At 42.7% G+C, this 21,215-nt stretch overlaps 2 protein-coding genes across 2 annotated transcripts in view; one reads left to right on the top strand and one right to left on the bottom strand.

The window, feature by feature from the left end:
- Window positions 1–12,798, bottom strand: part of magi3a (membrane associated guanylate kinase, WW and PDZ domain containing 3a) — a 139,930-nt gene extending 127,132 nt beyond the window's left edge. The window contains exon 1 of the mRNA XM_084069316.1: window positions 11,641–12,798. Coding sequence (XP_083925442.1) covers window positions 11,641–11,947 — 307 coding nt within the window. The 5' untranslated portion in view covers window positions 11,948–12,798. The remainder of the gene's footprint in view (window positions 1–11,640) is intronic.
- Window positions 12,198–21,119, top strand: LOC311054238 (tyrosine-protein kinase STYK1; the record flags this gene model as incomplete). The annotated part of the gene is made up of 9 exons (XM_084070115.1): window positions 12,198–12,210; window positions 14,631–14,786; window positions 15,471–15,671; window positions 15,797–15,978; window positions 16,714–16,797; window positions 17,976–18,193; window positions 18,376–18,416; window positions 19,547–19,643; window positions 20,948–21,119. 9 exons carry the CDS (start codon window positions 12,198–12,200, stop codon window positions 21,117–21,119), a joined length of 1,164 nt encoding a protein of 387 aa, XP_083926241.1.
- Between the last annotated feature and the right edge of the window lie 96 nt (window positions 21,120–21,215).

Genomic DNA, 21,215 nt, shown 5'->3' on the forward strand with positions numbered 1-21,215 from the left:
TTCTGTTTGAGAGACATGTTTTGTCATTGTGTTCAAGACAAGTGACATAGTTACGAATGAATACACAATGCAAAACAACTACGTACAGATAGAACAAAGTGTCCTTTCTGCAACACTCTTGCAATGAACCCTGAGGGGAAAAATACTACAGTATGTGACAAATGTCAGATGACATACCATCAACATTCTACTAAGAAATACAAAAACAACAACAGTATGGTGGAGTTAACTGTGATTCGGTACAACAAAATCACACTTCACAGGGTCACAGCAGGGCTTAGAGTGGAAAGGCTTGACAAACTTCTCTAAATAGATAGGAGAGAACCATGGTCGTCCCCAGGATCACCACTGACAGGGCAGCCATGTTTCTCCAGCCTGTGTCTTCAACAGGTGGAGACATGGCATTCTACCAGGGAATGGGGGGGGGGGGGGGATATGTACTGTATGGGGTTGATAGAAGTGATTTGTTCTCTCTGGTCTCTATAGACTCTTTGTTAGGGTTGAGGTAATTTGTAGCATGGCATAATATCCTTTGACTGAACTGAAGCTCCACTCGAGCTGTTGTGAGTAGTAGTGAACAATCTGTTAATGGATGCTCTGATAGTCACATCATCACAGGGTCAATATTGCAAGGAGACATCCCTCTGCCTGCTTCGAACAGTGACTAATGACGACCTCCATAGTTCAATCGCTCAGAGCTCCCAGAGAGATAGCAAGGGGGTAGCTGTTGCCAAGGCCTAGGGGGAGGGGCTGTGTGTTTTGTGTGTGTGTGTGTGTGTGTGTGTGTGTGTGTGTTTGTGTGTGTTGCTTGCCAACAAACCACAACACAAAAACACACAAGCCAGCCATGCCATAGTCAGATTACACAGGACCTCTGCTCCTTTCAGGAGGAAAAACAATCTGCAATTCATCTACAGAGACTGCAGCTTATTAGCAGAAAATAGGATGAAACAAAACATAAAAGGAAAACAGAGGGGACAATCTGTCACAATGGATGATTGCGGTCAGTGAGCAGGAATGGGCTCATCAAGCATAGTGTGTGTACTGTCTGCACAAGCAGAACAACATAAAAATGATCAGGGGGGGGGTAATGAGGGAGCATCATCCTAGTGATAATATATTTTTTTCATATCTGGTCAAAATGTTTCTAGAAATTTGGGAATTGTTTCGAAATCGTAGAAGGTAGGATAGTGATTCTAAAGCCTTATTTATACTTGATTGTACGTGGTGTGAGGTTGTAGATCGGCTATTTTCAGTGCAAGACACCGGCGCACAAAAAGTATTTCAGGCATAACTTGATTGAATCCCCCACCCCTAGTGGCCTTCTATTCCTTATGTGTTTTCACTACAGTATACGGTATGTGAGTGAGTGAGTGAGTGAGTGAGTGAGTGAGTGAGTGAGTGAGTGAGTGAGTGAGTGAGTGAGTGAGTGAGTGAGTGAGTGTGTGTGTGTGTGTAAATGAGATGTCCTCAGTGTCCTTTCCCTCTCCACGGAGCTCAAGGTCTTGGGCCCAACCATGCAGCTCCGGATGCTGTGCTCAGACTTAACGGGCCTGAGATTGCAGCCGATCAATAACCTGTTAGGAGAGCTAACGAGTAAAGCGCACCAAATTGTCCGGGCAGAGATCCTGACATCCATGAATTCTAATGAGGACATTCAAGAGGCTCATCTCCACTAAGCATGACGTCTCTGCATGGGGAGACACACACACACACCCAAACCCGCACCCACACTTCAGTACTTCAGTCTATGACAAGGGTGAAAACGTGGCTAAACCCCATCTTCCACCCAGGGACAATTACATCTCCAGACTGTCACCAGTGACCAGTGACCTACCGTAGAGAGGATTTATTTTCCATCTGTATATGGCAGCTCTGCCTCCAGATATTCCTGTCACAATCTTCTGACCATCTATACATACACACAACATTAACCTGTATGCCACTTTGTTAAAAGTCAGACTGACCTAATGATGAAAACTCAATTCAGCCAGCAACAGCATTAACCTGCCTTCACCCCATGACTATGATGGATCGTACAGTTTATCTATCTTCCTAAGCACATAGAGTATGTGTTTATACTGAAGCAACATTATTGCGGTTAACATAAAAAGCAGAATATCCATTTACATTGCGCAAAAAAGGAAAAGAATATGAACATTAACATGTTAAAACTAGTTTCTCGTGCTAGAAGTTTTGGCAGAAATACCACGTGCACCAAAGCTGACAGTAGACGGGACCTACTGTGGGCTGGTGGGTTTTTACATCGGTTTGATATAGGTTGTCATAGAAGGAATAGTGGATAAGAACAATATAAATCAGCTATTTTGAGGTGGGATGGCACAGACAAAAAGATGAGTGGGCACAATGACAGGAGAAAGTACTGAAGAAGGGCCCATCAGAATGGGCACAAGGCCAAATCTTGATTGCCCCAGCTTGCACCGAGATTGAACCCTGAGATGGCTTTATTACCCATAGATTAAACACAGGGCATGGCTGGAAGAACAAAGATATGCACAACACCACCCTGCCCGCCTGCACAAACAAAGACACGTGCAAATGGCCACAGGCCTATCTCCACTGTGCGAACCAAGCACAGGCGAAATGGATACGAAATCAATCAAAGAAAACAAAGGAGCTCTCTAACCTATAAATATACTTGTGACGCCACAGACTGGAGAGAGATGGCGAGTGACATCTGTGGTCATGTGAGCAAAATAAGTGGAGAGTGGAGATGAAGGCAGCAAGCAGCCAGCAGCCTGCAGAGGGGAGTGCGTAGTAGCCCGTCTCTGTGATTGCGCTGCGGCTCAAAAGGCCACTAGGAGTGGAGAACAAGCTGCCATGTGCCCTAATTTCTCATTCTTATGCATACACACACATGCTGGCAGCGCACACAGTGGGCTGAGGGAAGGTTATTTGCAGACATTAAGATTGGAGAAGCCAACTCTTCTCACCCGCCCGCAGTACAAAGCGTTACGTCAGGAATAATAAGAGTTTGTTTGAACACAGGGAAGAATGATTTCAGCTGGCCCCACTGGGAGCATGGATACTATCATATTGATTAATGGTTGTGTAGCTGCTGTCAGCCCTGGAACTGATTCTATTATTACCTCCACATCTTCTCTCTCTCTCTTTCTCCTCTCACCTCATCTACCTATCCTAGCCCTTCCTCCCATTTTCTATCACTATTCTGTGCCTCCTCCCCTTTCTCATGCTTTAAATTAGAAGAGGACACTTCTCAGGAAAATGCCCATAGGTGGTGGTTCTGTGCCAGCTGGTGCACCTCTATGAGTCTCTTATTATTGCACCTAGGGTACGTTTCAAACAGAGACAGGAACCAGAGTCACCAAATAGGCTCTCTGCACAGTACACAGTACTATATATTCATCTGGAAAAAGGGTCGATTCAATCACCTCGGTGGCCACACCTATCAGACAATCAATCCCCTGTATTTCCACTATCCACATCTGCACCTGTGCACCTCATCATAACAGCCCATCTTTTTCCTCCCTCCCTCCCTCTGTTCCTCCCTCCTCCCAATCTGTCAAATTTCAGCAGCAACTCAAGAACCGTGTCTGCTACTGTACTGTTCGTCTGGCAGCCGCTCAAGAGCAGCACAAAGAGGGATCATTTAAGTTTATCTGCACAGTGGTCAGTGTGCCCTGACACTCATCAGGATGGTCCTGTCAATCTAAAAGCACAGTTTCCACGGCCAGTTATGGTTGACAGCAACCCAGTCCAGTGCATCAGACCTCCTCCTCCCTCGCCTCTAAGGCGAGGATGATAAAACAGCAGTACTAAAAGCAAAAAAAAAAAACAATGACAGTGGTCACGGCTGACGGGTGGGAAAAAGCTGGCCAGGTGACAATAGCCTACTGTCCTTCCTGTGATTCTAGAAGAACCACACCGCAAACTCTGAGCCGCCAATTCTGATTAAGTCAAGCGTAGCTTGGGTTAACGTTGGAGGTTAATTGCCATTCCCGGGCCATTGATTCAGCTTTACATTGCTTCACTGTGGAGGCTGTTGCTCCTCAAGATAGAGGAGGTGCTTGGTGCTGGCCTCCTGTTATTTATACGAACTATTTAGAGGCTGACCTCATCTCATCTCCGGAGGGATAAACAGCTGCAAGCATGGCTCACCGGTGGAGAGAGGGACCAATTAGGAGTCAAGCTAAGGAAAGGAGGGCGGAAGTCTCTGAGGAAGTGTGTGTGTGCACGTTCCATCCCCACACAACCAGACTTGCAGAAAGGTATTACTGTAACGTTGGTACAGTAGTAGAGTGATTCAGGCTTGGTGGATCAGAACGCGCTCACCTCGGCTGCGTTTCTTCTTGTCAAGGTGCCCGCCAAGTCACAGCGCTTCACTTTTCTAAGAAAAGCAATGACAGCCATGGCTTGTGTTCAAGAAGACATCATTATTTGTTGCCGGCTTATGTGCAACTGCATAGAGTATTTAAGTCCTGATGGCAAAGCCATGCCCCCTGAGTCATAAAGAAATGTTCCCATTCAAAAGATTGCCCATTGCCTTTTTACGGGGCAGCACTTTATTGGCCAAGCCATCTAGAAGAGCGTATGCCTGTCTGTCTGGGAATCTGTTCTATTCTGTTTTATACTTTTTGAAATATTTAGTAACTTTTTTAAACTTACATTTTATACTCAAAGTCAATGGAGGCCGGATTTGGGCTGAAACTTTGCCCAAATATAAAGATGACTGACGTCATAGACTTTTCACATCCGAGATGTAAAAAAGACAACATAGAAGCCATGTCGTCATTATACCCATCTTGTAAGCATGCCCCTTATGCAATACCCGTTGTCAGAGTACTAAGCGCAGTACCCACTATCATCGCTTGCCCCTTCGGTTATGCAATACCCGTCTTAAAGGAGTAGTTCACCCAAATACATTTTTGTATTTCTATCGTTTACTCACCCCATCATGTCTTGAATAGATGCAGAATGTTTGTTTGTAAAACATTCCTTTACGGTGAATGAACAATCCAAAAAATAAGTAAAACGGAGGCCAAGATAAAAAATCACACCCAGTGTGAAGTGGGCGGTGTGTGGTCATCACAACATGACTCACTTTAAAAAAAGGATAAATTACTTTTTTTAAAGTCCATACTGCTATTCATAGGGCTGCACATGTGTCATGTGTTTCGCTAGCCAATCACAGTCCTGAATTTGCAAAGTCAGCCAATCACATTACAGTTAGTGGTGATGACACTAGCTGTAATGTGATTGGCTGATATGAAAAAAGTATCGATTTGCATTAACAATGGAAGGGTTAGGGGGTACACACATTTTTTTAGTCGGTGTCCAAAACTCACTTATAGGGGGCGGCTACACCGCCCCAAAAACCTTTGTACTTTTCCAGCATTTAGTAACCAATTCATCCTTTTTACGTCACCAAAGAGGCTTAAACAAGCCCATCGGGTGGAACTCTACATTTGGGCAAGACTGATGTCATATTGAGACAGTCAGCTCCATATTTGGGAAAAACTATGCATCCTATCTCCATATATGGACATAAAAAGGGACATGGACTGACAGATAGAGATCTCCATATACAGTATGGGCATAAAAGGGACATGGACAGACAGATAGAGATATCCATATATGGGTATATCAGTCAGATCGGCGGTGCAACGTAGGTGTGGAGGCCGCGTAGCGGCCTCGAACCTCTAGTGACAAAAATACGGACAGACAAACGCTGTTCTAGACGGCTGAACCCTTCTTTGCCACACCGTAAAAAGTCAATGGGATTTTTTAACGGGAAGTTTTCTTTATGACAGGGGGCATGGTTTTGACATCAGACTTCAGTACTCTATTGCCTGAAAACGTTGACAGCAAAGAAAGGCAATGGGATGATGCTTGTGTCACTCCTCATCTGGGGTACATTTCCAACATGGCTTCTCATGGGGCAATGTGCCATTTTGTGGCCCGGGTACGTACTGCAGAATTGATGGGGTAATTACGGAGGACAGGTTGATTTCTTTTGTGTGTGGAGTGATGAGCAATGGAGCAGGAGAGGATAACAGGCCCACTATGTCCTTCTCATCTCTGAGCAGGATTGAGTTTGCACTTCAGGAGAAGCAAAGAGATGTAGGGGACTGATGGGAAGATGAAGAAGAGAGGGAAAAGTCACTTTAGTATTCAGGGCAGCTGCTGCTGTCTGGGGCCTCGGTGCACGCAGCCACCCGTGCTCTCTATCGCTCCCCACTGACACGCTGGCAGGATGGAGGGATGGAGGGCGGAGGAGTGTGACAGGTTTGCGGGGGAAATGAGCCTGGAGAGCAGCCGGTGGGTGGGGATGATGGGTGAATACCGTCACAATAACCACATACATGCAAAAGCACACGCACAGGCACATAACGGGAATGCACATATCAACACACACATAATGGAATGGAGAATGGGATGCAGGATACCAGTGCAGTTTAATTTGCATGTGGACTGTTGGGGGGGGGTGGGGGGTTGGACTGTAAAGAAGAAAGGAAGTTCAAGATATACTGAACCCTGGCCTCGAGCAAAGCAATGGTGAGGTTTTCATTCAGATTTGTCATATTTGTTATATTAGTGTTTTTCAAGCTTATTTTTCTCTTTCCTGTCTTGTTCATTCATATACGGTTAGGGTAACCATAATAAGCCCGATTGTCCAGGGGAAGAAGCTATATAACAATCTACTGCCCTTGGTTCTGTGGCTACAAAGCCACTTGGTAGCATCTGAAACAGTCCATGGTTGGGATGGCAAAGATCTTTGATAATAAGCCTGCGAGCTTTGCTGACACAACGTCCATCGTCCTGGATGGAGAGAAGCTCACATCCACTGATTCACTCGGCTGTCTGTATGATGCTCTTAGGAAAATAATCTAAATCTAGTGAAGCATATTTCATTGGATTGTCTCAAACAGGGGCATAGTCATAGAACATGCATTTGGTAATTGCTGAAGTAATAAAAATATCAAAGAAAAAAAGAGAAAAAGACGAGGGGTTCATCGTTGTTGCCATCACAGCAAACTATAGCTTTTATGAGACTCTGGTCATTTACTAAGTGAGAACACAAGAGCAATATAGCTTTCATTGCAACTGTTGTCTTTTGTAGTGGTTTCTTGTTGCACTGTGTGGGAAGGGAGGAGAACTCGTTCTAAATGGTAAATGGTGCATTTATATAGCGCTTTTATCCAAAGCGTTTTACATAGATTGTGCATTACATTCACCCATTTACACACACCAATGGCGGAGGAAACCATGCAAGGCACCAACCTGCTCATCGGTCTTGCTCAAGGACACTTCGACACTAACTCTGGGGGAGCCCGGGATCGAACTGGGAACCTTGCGGTTCCCATCCGGCCGCTCTACCGGCCACTCTACCTCTGAGCCACTGCCGCCCGTTCTCCTATGAAGTTCTTCTGAGTCCATTGGGTGGGAGTGTGTGAGGGGGGGGAGATGAACGTGGGTTGCTTTAAGGTAGCAGTTAGACAGGTAGTCAGTGGAACAAAAGCTACACAGGCTCTTTTTTGTGTCATCTGGAAAGAAGCTGCGGTTCCACAGACACCCCATCAGCACCACTCAGTCGGTTCTGAGCAGCTTATAGTCATAAAAGCTCTGTCTACACGGTGGGGGCAAAAATAAAAAACACATTAACGTAGACGGACTGCTTAATGATTCTCTCGGATGGAGAAGTGTGAGGTGTTGTTACCCTCATTATCACACCACCAGCTAGCGGAGGAGCAACAGAGAGAGTGGAATGGCCTGTTTAGCATAGATCCTGCTCGAGATAAAGAATTAGCCCTTTTATAGGATCTGCAGCGTGTCCCCATCACAAGGAACCCGACAGGCACAATGCAGGATCTCTGGCAGTTACTGTATCTCCTATTAAAGGTTTTTCTAACCAGGGTTCCTCTGAGCCGCTTATATTCTCAGGAAAAAAGATCTGTATGTGGGGGGAGGGGTCTTGTTAAATGCATAACCAGAACACAAAATCAAAAAGCCTTTTGGATCATTTTCAGTGTGAACATAGACCCAGGTGAAGAAGACACCTGGCATGAAGTACTGTTATGCATAATTCTCTGTCCTTAATGATAATGGCTAATTAAAGAGTCATGGCAATTCACTTTTATTGCCTCTTCTATCTGAGGGTATTAAGCAGGCATGGGTGTAAGAAATAATTTGACAGCTTTCATGACCCTGATGACAACAAACTGGCTATCATTTTAACTGGAACCTTCTGTTTAAATTAATGTCCCAAAATCTGCCAATACAGTTATTTATATTGGTATATTGGGTTTCTATTCAATCGTGTAATTGTGTTTCAACATATACACACGTGAGGTCACTATGGCTGTATCTGTATTCACCCATCTATCTCTCACTGTACGTACGCCCCCCCCCCCCCCCCATCATCACATCCCCACACAGGATACAGCAATGACACACACGCACAAAATAATAAAAGGGAATATTTATTTATCTGCAGATTGTCTTATAATGATTACATATTTCAAATTATTCTGTAACACTGAATAATTATTAGAATAATTTGAATATGATAATTAGCACTACAGCAGTTCCAACATAGCCAAAAAGAGCTTTAATAAAAAGTGCTGATACGTAAGAGCCAAATCCGAATGTTGAGCTAGGTGGGATCTGATAAATCCGTTTTTTAACTTCAATATCGACTTTGCAATATAGTAAGTAAGTAGGCTTGTGAACCAACAGGTTCACAAGGCTGTTCTGTAGCGTGAAGCAGCTTGATACAAGTACACCCCCTGGACAGTGGACACGACGTAGTATGTCACAGAGACTTACCCCCAATACAACCCTTGATGCTGCTGAGTGCCAAGCAGGGATGGTACCATTTTTTATAGTTTTTGCTAAGACTTGGTCGGGGATTGAGCCCCAACCTCCCAGTCTCAGGGTGGACACTAACCACAAGTCCACTGAGCTGGTACCACACACACACACCCACCCACCCACCCCCACCCACCCACACACACACACACACACACACACACACACACACACACACACACACACACACACACACACACACACACACACACACACACACACACACACATCTATACATATCTACATATCCTATAAGCATTTTTATTAATGATTTAAATGATCTTGTCAGGGGATTGTGGCCTTAATAACAGTTCAGACTAACTTATTGATTCATCATTCTGGCTGAGGCGTTTTGGGGTGGGAAAAAGAACAGAAATACTTTAAATTATAACACTACACTGTTCACACTAAAATGGAATTCTCAGATAGACAGCTCTATGCTACCATATTACCTGGGATTTTGTGAGCCCCTCCATTTTTTTGGTCTGTGCGTGTGAAGATTTACGGCTGGAGAGGAGTGCTAAATGGACCATCCATTAAGCCCAATAACGGGGAAACAAGCAGTCCAAAGTCAGATATCAGCACTAATCAATGAGCATCTCTCACAAGACTCTAAGCAACAATTAGGTGTCTACTATCACTAAGTATTCCACCGCAGGCTTCTATTCAAGGTTACTGTCTATTACCTAGTGTAGTTCCTCCCTCTAGGCAGTGGGCACAGCATCCTGAGCACACGATCTGGTCTAGAGCCAGATATGCACTCCGGACATATTTCTTTTTCTCTTTTGGATATGCCGGAGAGGTGTGGAGTGGCCTCAGTTACACTGCCTCAAATTCCATTTGGCTCGTAGCCACAGGTTTAATTTTCATGGCAAAGTAATGTAGTTAAAAGGACGTGGGCCCTCCCAGATTGCTCAGTGGGAATTTTGGGCGTTATTAATTAAACAGCAGCTCAAAATGCACAGACGTTAATGGATATTTTACATTCAAGCCTACTTACAGTGCCACAGTAAACAGTAAGTAAGTGAAACGTTGAGCACAGTGGTATAGCGTAGCGAGGAGCGGTGAGAAAGTAAAAGGGAGGATAAGGACAAAACAAAACAGGCTGGAGAAAGTGAGAATGAGGAGAGTTGAGTAGGGAAGTGAAGTCTAGGAAACACCAGAGACCAGGAGTTATGATGAAAGGTAATGAAAATGCATGATTCAGTGAGGATGGCTGAGATAAAGAGGGATTTAATGGAAAGAAGATGAAGAGAAGGTTTATGATGAGAAAGAGGGACAGAACAATTGTGAGTTAGGGAACTACGCTGAAATAATGTAAATTGCTTTCATTCCAGGGATAACGTTTTTGTAGTGCTATGCAAACGGAAGTCACAAGACATCTAGAAGGAAAAAAGGTATGTAGGGAGACTCCACTGTCAACCAGCTTTTGAGCACTATAGGACCAAATCTTTGAGGTTAACCCCAGACAGCCTCTCTTAAACACTATACTTAGTTGACCGTATTCCCATGGGCCCTATACTTGACCATATTATTCCAACTAAATGTCTTCATCGACAATAGCCTATCAACAGTACAAACTCACAATATTGTGAGAAATCATTGTGAGAATACGGATGCTTCATCATTGCGAGTATATGGATGCTAGGCTTGAAATGGTTAACCTCAATCCAAACCTTAACCCTTACCCTAACCCTTACCCCAGCTTTGTTTCAAAGTTTTCATCAACACCGGTTGGCTAACATCCGATCCTCCTCCCCCCCTCAGCCACCTAATCTAGGTGAGGAGGAGCCATTAATGATGGATGTTATGTGAATTAATCATGGAGGAAGGGGACAGAGATACAAACACACGGCAAGGCCCAGAGGAACTGCGAGGCCTATGGCTACAAGTCTCCACAGTTTCAAAGTCCAGCTTTACCATCCATCACTGGACACACAACTCAACTGGATCAGACGAAAGCAACAGTCCAAAGCTATAGAAATGTAACACAATGAAACTGACACACAGGCCTTTATGTAGAGCTAAATAAGACCATGTCCATTCTTCAAGGTTTATTACATTAGTAGTACTACCCCTTGGGTCTTTAGTAGAGATTGTTAGACAGCTAACTGAATAGAAGGAATGAATGTCAACAAATTCTTATAGGGAAATCAAATTGTTATAGGCTTTGTTTCGAAATTGCAAAATAATTACCGGTATGTCTGACCATAATGCAAATTTTGTATACATCTATTCTGCAAGATACTGCCAAGTTTGGCAGAAACTGCTGACCTCTTTAATATCCAAAAGTTACTGGAAGGTTTAAAACAGAAGGAGGAAGCACTGACATGTTACTGTATTGTAAAGATCTGGGCACAGTCACACTTCAGTGTAGTAGTGAGCCCTGCCCTTCTTATGCCTATTTGCTCTTTGTGGATTGTGCATGCAACACATGGAGCCCAGTCCAGAATGTTATGGGTAGATCGGCATGGTGACACACACACACGCTCAACTTTGTTACAATATATATATTTGACTCTGAATTGAAACAAAACAAAACATGGTATCGTTGTTAGTAACAAACGATACCATACCATGTTTGTTTTGGTTTCATTCAATTCAGTGGGTTAAACTCATTTGTCTGTCCTCTACGCAATATGCAAAAATATAACTACACCATGGAACCCTGCAAAGTGTGTGTGTGTGTGTGTGTGTGTGTGTGTGTGTGTGTGTGTGTGTGTGTGTGTGTGTGTGTGTGTGTTGGGGGGGCACTGTGGTGGTAGAGTTAGTACATTCTGGAACACACACCTGGTTTCACAGACTTCAGTCGGATGGGCTCCCGAAAGTGTCGGATGACAGCCAGGGTGTCTCGGTTGGTCAGTCCGCTGACCGGGGTGCCGTTGACCTCCAGCAGGACGTCCCCTCCGCAGGGAAACCTTCCAACATGACAGACCATGGCTTCCGAGAGGACCTGGCCAAGATACGGGAACTCTCCCAGTTCAGCCCCCCCGAGGACCTCCACCACGGTGCCCAACTCCCCGGCACTTCCCCACGACACCGTGCATTCCTGTACCTTGCTAGACCAGTGCTTCTTCTTTTTCAGTGTTTTGGACATTATTTGTCACTCTTATAAACCCCAGAGAGAAGTCCAGAAAACTATAGTCTTTGGCAGAAAGACCCGTTTCTTTAATCCTAACACGAAATGGTGCGCAGTAAAATCATTGCAGACACAATGGAGTTGTTGAGATCGGGCGATCCGCGTTCTTGTCGTTGTATCCCATCTCACAGCCCTTTAATAATAAAGTGGCCTTCTGATGAGTAATCCTTCCATTGAATTATTCAAGCATCACCTGTTTGTAATCGGGATGCCAACCCTGCGTCAGCCTTGTGTCGCATAGAGTGAGAGATCTGTGGGATGGATGCTGCTGGAGTGTCAGTCCCGCGTCCTTGTGCGCAAAAAAAATAGTGGAACGTTAGCCCGTGACTTTCCAAAGCATAAATAAAGTCCAAACTACGTTGTAGAGTGAACGAATCCCGACATTCTATGCGCACCTGAAAGCGTGTCCGTTCTGTAAGCGACAAGCTGCTCGCCAGTCAGCATAGATGTCCATGACAACACATGTGATAACACTGGTGTAGACAAAAAGCCAAATAGTGGAAAAAAAGAAGAAAAAACAGCTCCCCAAATATCAACCGCTGCGTAAATTCCCTCTACAGTTTAGCCAGTGTCGTGGTACTTCGCTCCGCGCACCTGTTCTGCCCTCCTCCTCCGAGATGACATCAGCAAGGCATTCCCTAGAAACGAGAAAACATACTTGGCCCTGCTGCTGCTTTACCACCCGGCTCGGCCTGTTATGTTACTGCTGTGTGTGTACCAGGGACTATTAGAAGCCTTCGACCAGCTCACAATCTATTGCAGTCCCATGTGGTTGGTCTCTGCTAGATTTCCAGAAGCACAGTGAGGAATTCTCTGAAAACGACGCAGCTGCATGCATAAGCAGTCTGATCCGATTAAGCAATACTACTCAATAACTTTTTTTGTAATAATTTTCCGTGTTTATTTCCTGATTGCATGGGCTTTTATCCAATCAGATGTTGGGATGCCGCTAAAACGCTGACAATAGACCAATGGGGGGATCGGCAGGGCGGGTCTTGAGACTGGGATCTCAATGGAAGTGTTGCTTTCCTTGGAGAGTCAGCCAGGCGGAGCTCTCATGTGTTTTACTTGATGCATAAGAGCTCACTCTGGTGTCTTCTTACCCCCTTAGCCAAAAAACGAAATGGAAAGAGCATACAACTTTGCAATTTTTTTAGGCAATTAAGAAATATGCTCACCATGTGTTCGTACAGCGAGTGAATAGAAACATGTTGAAAGCTGTTGCCAATTCACAAACTATTCGTGGCGGAACGGTGACATCTTGTGGTTGAAACGTTCAGAGCACAATGCGGTCACATAATAATACAGTATTCTTTGAGACACACATCCGGGTTTTTGACCAATAAGCACCTTTGTTTGGCCCGGTTCGGGACAGCTGACACTTCTCCGGGCCAAACAAAGGCATCATGTCACGTGACGATCCTTCCCCTATTCGCTCATAGGACATGACATATGTCATGTGAAGGCAGAAGAATGCCTACAGTAAATATTTGTTCCAATTTATAATTTGTGTGGTAGGCCTACTTGCAAGAACTTGCAACTAAATGGCGCACTAGGCTAGGTTGGTTATCAACCTTTTAAGGCCGTGGCCCGGGACCCTATGCCGTGACCCCCCCAAAATAATCATATTTGAACTGGGGACCCCCCACCCTGACAGCACTTGGAATTGTAAGAGTTGAGGCATTAAATTATAGTTTGACTCGGTTCCACAGATAAATATTGTAAAAAGATCTACAAGCTCACAACGACTTGCCTCACAATTTTTGCCTATTTCTTACATTATTTGACAATTTGGCTAATATTTGACCAGTTTTTATAATATAGTTTGTTGATAACATTTGATACAGTCTTTTTCTTTTCTTTTTTCTTCCCCCCCACTGGGGTTCCCGACCCACAGGTTGAGAACCACAACACTAGACCACTCACATTTGTTGCTTGACTTGTTCCCCCTGTGCATAAATCAGGCTAATAGAACTTATTATACCTTACAGATTTTTGGTCAATATCTAAGCACAGTGTGTGCTGGACAGGCACCACAGTAAACACTACTGGTCCGTTAATGATTAACATTCAGTCAACTTGGCAAGTCACTGGTCACCAGGCTTGCACATAAATAGTATGCTCAAGTTTCTGAATTCGCTCGAGAATAGCCTTTTGAATTATAACGTATTTGCCTCTACAACCCACAAGCTGTATAATTTCAGAGCATCCTTTAAGGTTGGAAAAGGGGCGTAATTATGGAACATTAAGGCAAGTACAGTAGGGTCAGTTTAAAGATATTAGATAACCAATGGTATGATGCTTTCTTAATATTTGTATATGCTTGTGAATATACTTTGGTAGGCTATAATTCTGCCCACTGATTTAATCTCTTTCAGTCTTAAGAAATGTTTTTAACACCATCTGTCCCCATGGATTTGCATGTGCCAAATAGCTGTAGCAATAACACCACGGACCCCATATGTTGTGAGTACTAGCTACCATAAACATGAATCTTGTTGCATAATACTAATACATACATACACACCTATTATATAGCCTATGATTATGCTGTTCTATTTTCTAACACTTATTTTTTTACTAAATAATGGGCCGATGAGTTACGTATTTCAGTTTTGATATGACTCCCCATCTCATTCAGATGAGGAGGCATCACGACATCTTGCTCTGATTATCATCCCTTCTTTACTGACTCTGAGCACAGTGGCCGTGGTAGCTCTCATTTTGTGCAGTCTGCTCAGGAGGAGATTGACAGGAGAAAGGGCATGGCCCCTGGCTCTGGCTGCTAGTAGCAATGGTAAGAACGACAAAACTGAAGAAGTGACAAAACTAGAAAATACTGTTCCTGAAGAAACAGCGGGGGCTTGCTAAGAATGTTGATATTAGTATTTAAGTAGTGATAGTGTTAAAAGTGTTAAAAGTGTTAAAAGTATTAAAAGTATTAACATATTAGTAGTGTTAAAGGTGTTAAAGTATTAGTAGTCTTAAAGGTGTTAAGGTGTTAAGTATTAGTAGTGTTAAAGGTGTTAAGGTCTCAAGTATTAGTAGTGTTAAAAGTGTTGACAGTGTTGATTAGTGTTACATGTAGTTTTTTTAGGGTAAAATAGGTGGTTACTAACTTGCTAGGGTCTAATATGCGGTTGCTAGGGTAAAACAGATGGTTGCTAGGGTAGAACAGTGGTTGCTAGGGTCTAATATGCAGTTGCCAGGGTAAAACAGGTGTTTTGCTAGGGTAAAACGGTGGTTGCTAGGGTCTAATAGGCGGAATTTTCTTCAAAACACACTTTTAGCTCCTCCTCCCACATATTTTGTCCAAATTTCACAAAAATCGGTACACATGATCTTGTCGACCGGCGTCGGCGCAACCACACTTTGCAATTTCCCAGAATTGCGACGCGTCTAGTTTACTTTACCATCTGGTGTAAACTGTTCACTTGTCTTCGCCTTGTGATAAGCTTTAATATACAATTTTTCTTGACAGGCCAGGAGGTGTCTGTCTCCCACACAGCAGCATCTAGGATCCCTCCAGGGATCAAAGAGGCTCTGCATCTGTGGGAGATCCAGGGAGAGTGTGTTCTAGAGGGACTGGAGTTCTGGCAGACAGGCCGCTATGGTCCCATCTGTAATGGCCTGCTTAAGAGAGAGGGATCCTCCACTGCTGTGGTAGTAAAGTCACTCCGAGGTATGGATTTTGACATAGGCCATGTGGCTATAGGTGAATTATTATGGCCTTTGTGGGTATAGATGTTTCACTGAATCTTCGTATCATTGAAGACTAATGACCTTTATCCCCTCTTCCATGTATAGATGGTCCTAACCAGCCAGAGGCCACTGAGTTTGTGGAGTGGGTCCTCTTCCATGCTACTGTGTGTAAACATGAGAATGTAGTGCGAATGCTGTGCTGTCAGACTCAGCGGTTGCCCATGTTCCTGGTCTTAGAGGCCTACAGTCCCGGAAATCTACTGCATTTCCTCTGGACAGTCAGAAATGTAATACCACTGCCCAGTATCTGGGATTTTATAAAGCTTGTATAGAAAAAAGCAGTGTGCACTTTACTCTCATCTTGCACTTGTATGGTGCTCTGTATAAGAGTGTCTATTAAATGCCTAAATTGTAATCTGCGCCCTTTGAAATCCAAGTGTATATACAGTAATATTAGGTACAGTATATTCTAAGATGACAAGCACAAATACAGTCTGAATTACAAATATACTCATTTGTAATTTGTTACTTGTTAACTTTTGTTAATTTTGCACTTTTTTGCTTTTTTTACACCACTCTCATTTGAAGGATTCAGGGGTGGGCAACTTTTATGATGGAGAGGGCCACTATTATTTCCAAACTCACTCCAGAGGGCCACATTGCATCGCATTGTTTTTGTTGCTATTTTTTTATTGGAATCCTGAAAAGTAACAGTTTTATTTAATTTCAAATGCATTCAGTTACTTAAATACAAATAAATAAACAGACAGCTGAAATCAATAATATATATCAGTAATCCGATATTAACCTGCGGGCCGCATTAAGTGAAGGTGGGGGCCTCATGTGGCCCCCGGGCCGCCAGTTGCCCATGTATGGTAAATGCACGCACTTTTTTGTATATTTTCTTTTTTTATAGTGTGCAGATGAAAAAAATAAAACATGAATATATCATGATGACAATATACAGTTCATTTCCAATGCCTAAAATAAGATAAATGACAAGGACTCACCCTTTCTCCCAGAGGGATCTGGAGATTGGGAATCAACTGCAGCACTTCTGTGAGAGGTCTGTGTTTCTGGTGGCCAAACAGGTAGCAGCTGGGCTGGTGAGTACTGTAACTATTGGAGACAACAAATACAGGGTCTAATAATGGCATGGATTCAAAGTGGATCTTGGACATTTTTTAAATGTCATATTGACATTGTGAATTTTAAGGTTTCTTTATTGTTACATCTTGTGTACGGGTACATAAGAGTGCAATTCTTTTCTCAGTCACCTGAGATAACAGAGGCGTTGCTGTGCCTTCCTCACCACTTGGTCGGTATGTACCAATGTCCCAGGTGAGTTTCTCAGTGATGTGGGCACAGAGGAATTTTAAGTCGCTGACCCTCTCCACTGCAGTGTAGATGGGGCTATATTCTTTGTCTGGCTTCCTGTAGTCCATGACAAGCTCTTTGGTCATGTCGCCATTGAGGCCAGTTTGTTCTCCTGGCACCATTGTGTCAGGTTCTCCGCCTCTCTCCTGTAGGCTGTCTCATCATCGTCAGTGATCAATGTCGTCGTCAGTGATCAATGTCGCGTCGTCAGCGATCTTGACCACTACGTTGGAGCTGTGTGTGGGCATCCATTTGTGGGTGTACACAGGGAGTAGAGAAGGGGGCTCAAAATGCAGCCTTGGGGCGCTCCTGTGTTTAGGGTGTTGTTCTGACAGAAAGTCCAGGATCCACCTGCACAGACTGGGGTTTGCTATAGGTTTCTGAGCTTGGTGTCAAGGGGGACTATTGTGTTGAATGCTGAGCTGTAATCTATGGACAGCATTCTCACATAGGAGCTCCTCTTACCCAGGTGGGAAAGGGCTGTGTGTAATGTTGTGACTATGGCGTCGTCTGTGGATCTGTTTTGTCGGAAGACAATTTTGTTTATGTTTTTAGATTTTGGGGCTTTTATGCCTTTATGGATAGGACAGTAGGCTGACAGGAAAATGGGGAGAGAGATGGGGAGTGACATTTTGAGTTATTTGCCACTGACTTCCATTATTAAAAGATAAATATACGTATGCCAAACGGTGGACTGTACACATAACAATCCCCAGTATTAATTTAACTCGGAGAGTGTACAAATGTAACCAAATTAATTTGACTTTTTACTGTGTACCACCAGTAACACAATACTTTGAATACTGCTTATTTCAAAATGTCGAATGTGGATTCATTTTAGAGTGACGAGTGGATACATGTATGTCTACTATGTTCTAATGTTTTGGGGTTTCGGTTCCAACCCCAGGATTACCTGATGTCAGAGCACAGGCTGGTGCATGGCGACGTTGCTGCCAGGAGCATCCTGATTGGTCCGGGACTCACTGCCAGGGTGTCTGGGTTGGGTGTGGCATTTTCGGGACGCCAGAAGGATTTGGAATTAAGGAAGAGGGTGGCAGAGGTGCCTTTGAAATGGCAGGCTCCCGAGAGAATTATGAGACAGCCCACCACAAGCCGGAGTGATGTGTGAGTTCCATATTCACACAATGTATTATTTTAGCATGAGTGATTCTCTATTTTGGGGTGTTGGATGTTTGTTATTGGATGTACTGTACATATAGATGTTTATTAGTTACAGTTTGATACTTTGCATTCATGTTGTGAATGAATTGCTCCATCCATTGCCCACTATTATTTGTTCTTCCTAGATGGTCATTTGGAATCTTACTGTATGAACTCATCACCTTAGGTAAATGCACCGGTTGCTACAGTCTGTAATCAATAATATTGTATGATGTATTATTCAATATTTACCTACATAGTAAATCTTGGGTGTATGGGTACATTTCTACAATCTCAAAGTTAAATTAACATAGACTTTGCAGTGTATTATAGACACATAGCTTTATATATAACAATAATATTGTTGAAAAACAAACAATTTGGAAAAAGAAAAATTCAATAAATATATTATATTTATAGATTTTTTCTTTTTCCAAACGACATTACACTGCAATTTTACATTACAGTACAGAAAACAAAATAAAATGGGCAATTACATTAATCATTACAAGACAATCACACAATGACAATAACAACATCATCGGCACTACTCCTCTCCAGGTTACTTCCATTAAATGTGACAGATTTCACCCATTTTCAATATATCTTCATATAATTGGTCCTCACTAATGCTCATGATAATATGGTCAAATTTATTTCTACTCGGGCTGTGGACAGTTCAGAATCCCGCCTACCAGTGACATCATCATTAGGTATAACAATTGCTTCCAATATACTGTAGAATACTATTTTCCAGGAATAGAAAGCCTGCAGTTTCTATTAGCTTGTATTGGATTCCCCATCGATGATGTCACTGGTAGGCGGGTGCCTGAACTGTCGACAGCCCTCCTCTGAGACACAGACCGAGTAGACAAAAATGGTATCATGTTATAATGAGCATTAGTGAGGACCAATCAAATGAAGATGAAGAAAATGGGTGAAGTAGTCCTTTAAGAATATTTGTATTTTTTTCCAGAGGTAGACATAAAGACAGTTCCTTGAACCACTGTGCAATGGCTTGGTTTGTCCGGCCTCTTCCAGATTAATGCTATTACTCTTTTAGCTTGTGAAAGACTTAGCGCTTTATATTGTGTCCATCTGGATAGAGGCCAAGCAGAAAGAATTTCAGTTCTGGTACATTATAGACACATTTAATCAGGGTTTGGATTTGTGAATGTTCTTTTTAAGCTCAGGAAATATCATTATGTAATGTCTGTAATTGAAAGTATTAAATTATTATGTAATACTTTATGTAATAAGTTCATGTTTTTGTCATTTAAATCATAATTTAGTGTATGTTTTTATTTTGTAATATAGGTGCTCCTCCATATCTTGAGCTGGAGCCTGTGTCTGTATTTCCACAACTACAGAGATACTATCGAATGAAGAGACCTGAGACCTGTGGAGCTCCCCTGTAAGTGAACTTTGTAAACAATGTACAGTATGTGATGAATTATGCTTACATCGGTTCCTGACAGCCAGTGAGCGAGCAAACTGGTGACAGAATTGTGCGTGAAACTGCCCTGATATGTAGTGTCACCTGCCATAACGAAACTAGCCCAAACCAATCCAACCATGTTTCCTGTGTGGAAGACCAAACTTCTACCACTATGCCAAAACAGAATCCCTGCTTGGCCAGGGGAGATGTTGTGTGTTTGCGCTTCAGGCAGTATTACTTGCCAACCAGTTAACACCATGCAGGGTCAACATTTTCAGCAGTGGAGAGACCATCTCCAACCACTGCAGATGTACTAGTCATATTAACACACATGTCTACAATATCTATTATAGACATTGATTAAAATAACATTTCATTCATCAAAGGCAGGGCAAATCATTTTAAATGGTGGATATTCAAGTAACTTGAAGAGAATGTGTTATATATTTATTATTCTAAACAATAAGTATGTTTTATGAATGTTGGTAAAGGGTGTTTGAACAGCTAAATCTGACCCGTTACCAACATTCAATAATCATGCAATTTTGTGATGTCAAGGGTAGAAGAAGTCCACCCTGGAATTGGAAACTCTCCATCATTTAATACTTTCAATTACAGACATTGCAAAATTACATTTCCTGAGCTTAAAAAGAACATTCAAAATCCAAACCCTGATTAAATGTGTCTATAATGTACCAGAACCGAAATTCTTTCTGCTTGGCCTCTATCCGGATGGACGCAATATAAAGCTCAATGAACAAATGTTTTTAGATATCTGTCTTTTACAAGCTAAACTCTGTATAAACAAATGCAAGGACACTTATATCTTATAACTTATAATATACATTCACCTTTTACAGTAGAGAGACTTCCAGAGCATTGCAAATGTATCAGGTTTTGAATCCTAGACATTAACATGTACATTCATAGGCAATTATTGTACAGTAACTAGCAGATTCCTCCACTCATCTCATCACTGTGCAATTCCACCTTTCTCATTTCTAATTTACATTTCCATATAATTATTTGAAAAAATAAACTGATATTGTTCTTTAGATATGGACTAGTTTGTAAATATCAGAAGTTGTCCCTTTTCTGTTGCCCTACCTTTAGAATAAGTTCTGGATTGCAGCCTTAGTTCATCAATTTTCAGTGTGCCTTGTATTGAGTAAATCTATTCTAAAAACAGTCCTTTTAAAAAGAAAATGTTTAGTTTTTTCTATTGTCTTTTAACTGACATGCTACTTGCTATGTGCCTTATTGCTGTTGCATGCACATAGATATGACTTGATGAAATACTGTTGGATGTGGAGCTTCAAGGACCGGCCTACATTTTCCGCCATCATAAAGCTATTGGAGTCCTACACATACCTAGCTGCTACTGCAGCCCTTCACAGCCCAGAGACCATAGATGTCTTTGAATACAACAAGATAGCAGGACTGTGTCCATAATCAGTTGTTACCTGAAGCAAGGAAGGCACCATCAGCCAAGGAGAAAAAAGGGTATACCTGTATATAAAGTGAGTTTGTCAGTATCTAATTGTCAGA

This window comes from Gymnoscopelus microlampas (genome assembly GCF_963454915.1).
Source record: "Gymnoscopelus microlampas genome assembly, chromosome: 10".
Classification (NCBI taxonomy): Eukaryota; Metazoa; Chordata; class Actinopteri; order Myctophiformes; family Myctophidae; genus Gymnoscopelus; species Gymnoscopelus microlampas.